Source organism: Pongo pygmaeus, chromosome X (assembly GCF_028885625.2).
Source record: "Pongo pygmaeus isolate AG05252 chromosome X, NHGRI_mPonPyg2-v2.0_pri, whole genome shotgun sequence".
Classification (NCBI taxonomy): Eukaryota; Metazoa; Chordata; class Mammalia; order Primates; family Hominidae; genus Pongo; species Pongo pygmaeus.
In genome coordinates, this window is record NC_072396.2 from 145,435,744 (window position 1) to 145,445,083 (window position 9,340).

Below are 9,340 nucleotides of genomic sequence, written 5' to 3' on the forward strand. Positions count from 1 at the left end.
CCTGCAGCATCTCCAATGCCCTTGTTTTCTAAACTTCCCAGTATTCAAGTCATTAAAAATTTAGGTCTTCTAATATCTCCAGCAACCCATCTTCAAAGTCCAGGTCTTGTCTTTCAGGATCCAGAGTTCTAAATTACAAGTCTTCCATGGTCCTAATCCTCCAATGTCTCCTATATACAGGTCTTCTAGAGGCTATGTATTTCATAGTATTTAAGTCTAGATTCTTCAATGTCTTCCAGCACTTACATCATTCAGTTTTTACATTTTTAAATGTCTCCTACATTCTAGTTTTACAGTGTATTTTTATTGCCAATTCCTCCAATGCCCAAGTCTTTAAATACCTGCAAGAACTTTCAGGTATATCAATATCCTCAATGTCTGAATGAATAGACCTCTTAATATCCTGGTCTCATATTGTCCAGGCTGCCAGTATTCTTGACATCCAGCATCTTTAAAATTTAATTCTTCCAAACTGTCTTTTGACATAAATATGTCAATATCCATGCTTACCAATGTCTCCCAATATCCAGGGCTTCTCATTTTAGGATTTATAAATGTCTACATATGCTGTTGTTTATATCTGCCAGTATTTAGGAGTTCCAAGGTACAGGACTTACAATATCTCTAATTTCCAGAGATTTCAGTGTCTATGACTTCCAATATTCAATATCCCAATGTTCAGGGCCTCCAGAAATATCAATGTCCATAGTAACCAATGTCTTCAAAATCCAAGGCTTGCAATGTCTCCAATATCCTGTGCTTACAATGTTTCCAATGTCCAGGGTTTCCGATGGCGCCAGTGTCAAGGTCTTCCAACAACTCCGGGTCTTCCAGCGACTTCAAGTCTTCCAGTAATCTCAAGGTCTTCCAGATAATCCTGAGCTTCCAGAAAATCCACATCTTCCAGACAATCCATGTCTTCCGGACAATCCATGTCTTCCAAGAAGCTCCAAGTCTTCCAGTAAATCAAGTCTTCCAGCAAATCCAGTCTTCCAGCAATTATAGGTCTTCCACCAAATCCAGATCTTCCAGGAAAATCCACGTCTTCCAGAAAATCCATGTCTTCCAATAATTTAAAGGTCTTCCATCAAATACAGATCTTCCAGCTAATCCATGTCTTCCAGAAAAATCTGTGTCTTCCACCAAATCCAAGTCTTCCAGTAAATCTAGTTCTTCCAGAAAAATCTAGATCTTCCCGTCAATCAGTGTCTTCCAGAAAGAAATCCAGGTCTTCCAGTCAATCAGTGTCTTCCAGAAAGAAATCCAGGTCTTCCAGTCAGTCAGTGTCTTCCAGAAAAATCTATGTCTTCCACCAAATCCAGGTCTTCCAGTCAATCCACATCTTCCGGAAAAAATCCAGGTCTTCCAGCCAATATATGTCTTCCTGAAGATCCACGTCTTCCAGAAAATCCATGTCTTCCCGTAACCTCCCAGTCTTCCAGAAAATCCACGTCTTCCCAACAATCCAGGTCTTCCGGATAATTTGGGTCTTCCTGAAAATCTACGTCTTCCAAAAAAGCCATGTCTTCCAGAAAATCCACATCTTCCAATGGCCTCCAGGTCTTCCAGACTATCCACGTCTTCCAGAAAATCCTTGTCTTCCCTCAAATCTATAGCTTCCAAAAAATCCAGGTCTTCCAGGAAATCCATGTCTTCCAGCAAATCCACGTCTTCCAACAAAGCCATGTCTTCCAGACTGTCCACGTCTTCCAGAAAATCCTTGTCTTCCCTCAAATCCATAGCTTCCGAAAAATCCAGGTCTTCTGGGAAATCCGTGTCTTCCAGCAAATCCACGTCTTCCAACAAAGCCATGTCTTCCATCAAATTAATGTCTTCCAGCCTACTTGTGTCTTCCAACAAAGGTACGTCTTCCAACAAAGGTACGTCTTCCAACAAAGGTATGTCTTCCAACAAAGGTACGTCTTCCAGAAAATCCATGTCTTCCAACCAAGCCATGTCTTCCAGAAAATCCACGTCTTCCAGAAAATATATGTCTTCCAACTAAGCTACGTCTTCCAACAAATCCATGTCTTCCTATATCTCCAGGTCTTCCAGCATCTCCAGGGCTTCCAGCATCTGCTCGTCTTCCAACATCTCCATGTCTTCCAGCATCTCTGTGTCTTCTAGCATCTTCCTGTCTTCCAACAACTACCCAGTCTTCCATCAACTGGCTCAATATCCAAGTCTTCCAGCGTCTCCAGTGTGCTGATCTTCTGACATTCAGGTCTTCCAGTGTCTGCAATATCCAGGTATTCTAACATGTTCTGTAGTCCAGATCTTCCAACCTTTCCCCAGGTCCAGGCCTTTTCAAATCTAGGCTTCCCCTGTCTGAGCCTTCCCATGTTAAAATCACTCTACAGAAAAATCTTCCAACTCAACTATTTCTGCTTCTAGTTGAATTAGCTTCAGAAACATTTAATGGGACATTCCTCCTTATAGACCAGATCTTATGAACCAACAGTACTGCAGTTTGTGTTTTTTACTATTAGGAAATGTGTGTTTAATCTCTACAACTTTTAAAAATAATGTCCATAATAAAACTTCTGCAGAATAAACAGATAGGACTGCTGCAATAAACTTTACTACTTCACTAGTGCTTATGGTTTTTATACAGTTGACTATGTTTAGGTCTAAGTGAAATTTTTATTTAATGAGAAAAATTCCTGTTTAAGACTGGTATTTTAGGTAAAGTTAACATGTAGAGTATTATTTGTCCATTTTAAATGATATTAATTTTTATCATTGGTCTTACATGACCAAAGAATAATATAATAATAATAATAACAACAACAACAACACTTAACATAGCATTTGCTACATCCAGGCACTGTTCTCAGATCCTTACATGCATTAACTCATTTAATCCATTTAATCTTCACAACAACCCATTGAAGTTAGGTACCATCATTATCCCTATTTTACAGATGAGGAAACTGGCACACAGAGGTGAAGTAAATTTTGTCCACAGGACACAACTACTAAATAATGGAGCCGGATTTAAACCCGGTTAGCCTGTTGTGAGAGTCCATGATTGTAACCACTATGCCATAATATCTGCTGTTTAAAATCATGATAGAATGATGTGATCCAAAGGTTGATTGCTTCCACATTTTGTGTAGAATATTATACAATCCCATATACAAATGGTCTCGCTTGATCCTGTCACTGCCAGAGTCTGTTTGTATGCACAGCTTTTATTCCCCAACCAGTTACTACATTCCCTTGGTCCTGTATATGGAAGTAGGTGCAAACACTTTCTGATACCATTTTCAGTTTTGGCAAGAAGAATATAAGGAAGCACTGAGTTCAATTACCCTTTGCTTCAGAATCATATTCATAGCTCCATGCTTCAAGTACTGGTGCTTGGAATTTAACTCTTCTGTCTATTTGAATCCCTTATTACTGACTTTTGTCCAGTTTGCACCTTACTATGTGGAGCACTTACCATTACTTTGTTTCTAACCTCCAGCATCTACCTGCTTCAAATATCACAACCTCCTGGGTTCCTGGCCACTGCCTTGTATCCGACTAATGGTAGCTACAACTCCTTAAATCCCAGCATGCTGATCTAGAGAACCAAGTAGTTGGTTCTCTAAGTCTCAGCTCCCACCAGGTGCCTTCAGCAATGTTGCTACCCATGCTTCTGGCTGGCATGAAAAGCACGAAAAGCACATAATTAAATTTTTACAGTTAGGCAGGGACTCTCTAAAGATTTAAAATCGTCTCTATGATAACAAAAAGGAACAATAATAATGCCAATTAAAATAGAAATACCTTCTGAATGTCTAATGATTTATACTTTACAAAGTGCTGTCACCTCATTCATTCATTCATTCAACAAATATTTATTGAGCGCTAACTATATGCCAGGCATGTTTTGATAAAGCTTAAAATCGTCTGTGGGAAACAACATACAGATAATTGGAAAATTACTTCTCAATTGTTAAGGCCATGAAGAAAAAGTAACTGAGAGTCTGGAAAATCAAGGAAAGCATTCCTAAAGAAGTAATATTTATTGTGACTCTGAAGAATCTATATTCTCATTTGGTTCTCACAATATAGCTTTGTGACTTAAATCAGATTTTTTGTATATCAGTTTTACTAATCTGAGTGCTAACAATAGTCATGGGACCCAGCTGTTTTGACCTCTTTATTTTCCCTGCTACTCATTTTGCCTTAAAATATATATGAAGTACTATTTGAAAATTTATATCAAGGGATATAAAAATGTACTTTTTGGTTTAGTATATTCCACTTCAAGGAATCTGTCCAAGGAAATTATCTAAAGTGTGGATAATTCACGCACAAAGATACTCCTCACATAGTTATATGGTATAGTGAAAAACAGAAAAACCTTAGTCTAACATTAAAAGAATGATTAAGTAAATGTGCCATGTACCTATGATGGAATATTCTTTCATTAAAATGCTATGGCATATTCATTTTGTAAGTTAAGTGAAAAATCAGCATACAAGGTTACATAAAGTGTGATGGCAACTATTTTAAAATATATAATCAGTGACAAATGACTAGAAGTAAACGTATTGGGGACTGTAAACTAATTATTACTGGATGAGTTGGATTATGTATGATTTTATTTTCTTCTATATATTCTTTTATTTTTAAGTTCTTACAATGTACAGGTATTTTCTATTCAGGAAAAATATTTAAACAATTGTGCACAAAACTATTATTTATTCATCTTTTTTCTTGTACATGGAATCAAGTTTTACTGTTGGAAACACTTCAAAATATATGTTAGCAAAGTGAAAAAAAACAAATTCTCAAATAATTTCAGTATCCAGAGATAATCACTGTAAGGATTTTCATGTATGCTCTTCTAGACACTTTTACTAGCATATTTTCTTGTACAAAATGTAATCATACTGCAATTTAACCTATTTCTTTCTTACACTTAACCATAAATTGTGAACAACTTTCTATGCCAGTAACTGTGCAGCTATGTAATAATTTTAATATATAATTTACTTACTCCATGTCCTATTGGTGAGCATTAAGTTCCTTCCAATTTTCTTGTATTATAAAAACTTCTGTGATCAGCACATACTTTATGTCAGGTGTGAAGAACACAAACTGTGTCATTCTATGTGGTGTTCCTGTACATATTTGTGTGCAGATGTGTTTGGATATTATTTAGGATAAATTTCTAAAAGGAGAGTTGCTGAGCCAAACAAGACCATGTGCATCATAATGTTTATCACAGCAAAAAAATTACAAGCAATCATGTGTCTAACACTTGGGGTGGTTAGAAAATTATATTGTAACTATCTAATGGAATACTGTGCGGTCATTTAAATTTATACCATGGAAGAATATTTACCAAAATGGGAATATGTTCATAAGGTACCATCAGTGAGAGAAATAGGTCACAAAAAATATGTATAATATTCATGTTTCGTAGAAGGAAAACTAAATACCTTCAGGAAAGTAACTAGAAGATATACACTAAAATGTTAGTAGTAAAAGTCCCAAAAAGAAAATGGATAAATCATGGTATATTTCACATAAAATATTATATAGTCATGATATGAATGTTCTACAGCTACACATAACAATATGGGTAGATTTTACTTCTAGAATATTAAGATATCAAGTCTCAAAAGACTACATATAGTAGGATATCCTTTTTATATTATTCAAAAACAAGTAAAACTAAGCACTATATTATTTAGGGCTACATACACATAGCATACAAATAATTTATTAAAAAGCAAAAAAAATTTAAAAATTGAAGATAATGGTCACTGGGGTTGAGGAAAGAGGGTCAGAATATGGGAGGACAATGTACATGAATTCATATTATGGTTAATATCCTAGTACTCGTGTGTTGGGTAGTGGTTGGTGTCATTATGTAATTGAAATCCCATTATTGATTATTTAATAATTTTATGATTATTATTAACATTAAATAAAAAGGCAAGTTAATGAGTAAAAATAAAAGAGGGCCTTGCATGAATCAGTGAGACACTGTGCACAATCTAAGGATTATTAATCCCTTTCTGTACATTTGTCTTTCATTATTTTTTAAAGTAACTTATCTGTGGGTAGTAAGACTACATGGGATTTTTATTCTCTTTTGGTTCTTTGTTCTCGAAACGTTCTATTTTGAACATGTGTTATTTTCAAAATTAAAATATATTTAAACTTTATGTTAATGTGTTTTATTGATATAGGAAAATACAATATTATATTTATTGAAAAACAAGCTCAAAATTACATAGCGCATGATCCAAAATATGTTGAAAATACATAACAGGGAGTGAAAAGTGTTGATATGTTAACAATAGTTGCTTCTGTGTAGTCAGATTTCAAATCACTTTTTTTCTGTTTCCATATATACACACATACACGTATATATGTATATTCCATATATACACACATACACGTATATATGTATATTCCATATATACACACATACACGTATATATGTATATTCCATATATACACACATACACGTATATATGTATATTCCATATATACACACATACACGTATATATGTATATTCCATATATACACACATACACGTATATATGTATATTCCATATATACACACATACACGTATATATGTATATTCCATATATACACACATACACGTATATATGTATATTCCATATATACACATATATATGTATATTCCATATATATGTATATTCCATATATACACATATATGTATATTCCATATATACACATATATATGTATATTCCATATATACACATATATATGTATATTCCATATATACACATATATATGTATATTCCATATATACACATGTACATATGTATATTCCATATATACACATATGTGTATATATGTATATTCCATATACACACGTGTGTCTATTCCATATATACACATATGTATGTCTATTCCATATATACACATATATGTGTGTCTATTCCATATATACACATATATGTATGTGTGTCTATTCCATATATACACATATATGTATGTGTGTCTATTCCATATATACACATATATGTATGTGTGTCTATTCCATATATACACATATATGTATGTCTATTCCATATATGTGTACTCCATATATACATATATGTGTATATATATACACACATACATATATGTGTGTATATATGTGTATACACACATGTGTATATATGTGTGTATATATGTGTATACACACATATGTGTATATATGTGTATACACACATATGTGTATATATGTGTATACACACATATGTGTATATATGTGTATACACACATATGTGTATATATGTGTATATATGTGTATACACACATGTGTATATGTGTGTATATATGTGTACACACACATGTGTATATGTGTGTATATATGTGTACACACACATATGTGTATATATGTGTGTATATGTGTACACACATATGTGTATATATGTGTATATACACACATATGTGTATATATGTGTATATACACACATATGTGTATATATGTGTATATACACACATATGTGTATATATGTGTATATACACACATATGTGTATATATGTGTATATACACACATATGTGTATATATGTGTATATATGTGTATATACACACATATATGTGTGTATATGTGTGTATATATACGCATATATGTGTGTATATGTGTGTGTGTGTGTTTTATAGGGTGGGCTTATTTTTTGTTATAAAAGTAATATATGTTTATAGTAAAAAGTAAAAAAAAGCAGTAGTGTATAGAGTAAAAAGTGAAAATATCCTTCTCCTAATCCTATCTCCCAGAGATAGCCATGACTCTTTGTTTTGTTACCTTCCTCATACTTTTTTTATTTACTTGAATGTATTCTCATGTGTTTTAGACAATGAAAATACGTAACAGGGAGTGAAAAGTGTTGATATGTTATTATTAACATTAAATGTTATAATAGAATAATATTATTATTAACATTAAATTAACATCCTATACATATATTCTACAACTTGCTTTTTTTCCTGCTCTGTAGAAAGTCATTTTATAAAACAGCTACAGGAAATTTCAGAGTGGGGTGTACTGTATTATTTATTCAATTCTTTCCACATTAGATCTTTAGGTTGTTAACAGTTTTTTGCTATTATAGATAATGCCATATAAAGCATCTTTACAATCTATTATTTATTCAGTTCTTTCCACATGATCTTTTGGTTGTTAACAGTTTGTTGCTAATATAGATAATGATATATAAAGCATCTTTACAATTTTTTGCACTTTTACAAGGATTTTAAAGAGCTAGTACCTGAGAAATAAAATTTCTGGATCAACATGTTTGAGCTAAATTGCCCTCCTGGCGTGCTGAATGCTATTATTTTTGACTTTTGTCAATATTTTGGATGGAAAATCTAATCTCATTCCTTTAAATTATTTTTCTCTAATAATTTGTAAAGTTAAACAACTTTTCATACATTTACTAGCTATTTTTATTTCTTCTGTAAGAAATTGCTTGTTTGTATCCTTTACCTATTCTTTTGTTGTGTCATTTTTTTTATTATTAATTTGTAGATCTCTGGATATTGGAGCTGATATCCTTTTGTCTGGTGTATATTGCAAATGTTTATCATTTGTCTTTTAAATTTATTTGTGGTGCTATTTACCATAAAGAAGATTTAATTATGTAAATAGACAAACATTTTAATCTTTTATAGTTTCTTGTTTTTGTTTCGTATTTAGATAGGCTTCTGCACTCCCAAGATTATAAAAGTATTCTCCTATATATTCTTCTAATCAAAAAATATATTTTTGGAGATATGGTCTTTCTGTGTTGTCCACACTGGTCTTGAACTCTTGGGCCAAAGAGATCTTCTTGCCTCAGCCTCCCGAGTAGCTGGGACTACAGGTGTGGGCCAGTGTGCCTGGTTCTTCCAATATTTTGTACATTCTTATTGCTTAGTACTCTATGTAGAATTGGCTTTTCTTTTATAAGTGTTTCTATGGTACAAAGTAGGAATCTAAGCTTATTTTTTTTCAGAAGAGAGAGTCAGTTTTTTCAACTTACTTATTCAATTGAATTATTTCCATACTGATTTGGAATTCTCTTTTTATCATGAACTATATGGGTATTTTTTTATGTTTCTTTTCTGTTCAACTGATAATATTTCTCTAGTACTGAGCTAGTACCTCACTGCTTTAATTACTGTAGCATTATGTTTTGACATATGATGGGACTGCTTCCCCTACATTATTATTTTTTTCAGAATTTTTCGCTATTCTTGTGCATCCCATTTTTCCAGATTAATTTTAAAATTAACTCATCAATGCCCATAAAAAATTAATCCCTCGGAAATGCTTCAGACCTTTTGAGTAACGTGTCAAGAACTGCCATCTTTATGATAGTGGGTTTTG

The 9,340-nt window shown here is 32.9% G+C and overlaps 1 protein-coding gene across 1 annotated transcript; it reads right to left on the minus strand.

Annotated features, from left to right (window-relative positions):
• Window positions 1-405: 405 nt before the first annotated feature.
• On the minus strand, window positions 406-6,163 carry LOC129024497 (cerebellar degeneration-related antigen 1). Its single transcript, XM_063660656.1, has one exon. It carries the CDS (start codon window positions 1,954-1,956, stop codon window positions 1,186-1,188), a length of 771 nt encoding a protein of 256 aa, XP_063516726.1. The 5' UTR covers window positions 1,957-6,163; the 3' UTR covers window positions 406-1,185.
• Between the last annotated feature and the right edge of the window lie 3,177 nt (window positions 6,164-9,340).

What these genes read in the sequence shown, in the direction of transcription:
- LOC129024497 (XM_063660656.1), bottom strand. Translation starts at nt 1,956, where the DNA reads ATGGCTTGGTTGGAAGACATGGATTTTCTGGAAGACGTACCTTTGTTG.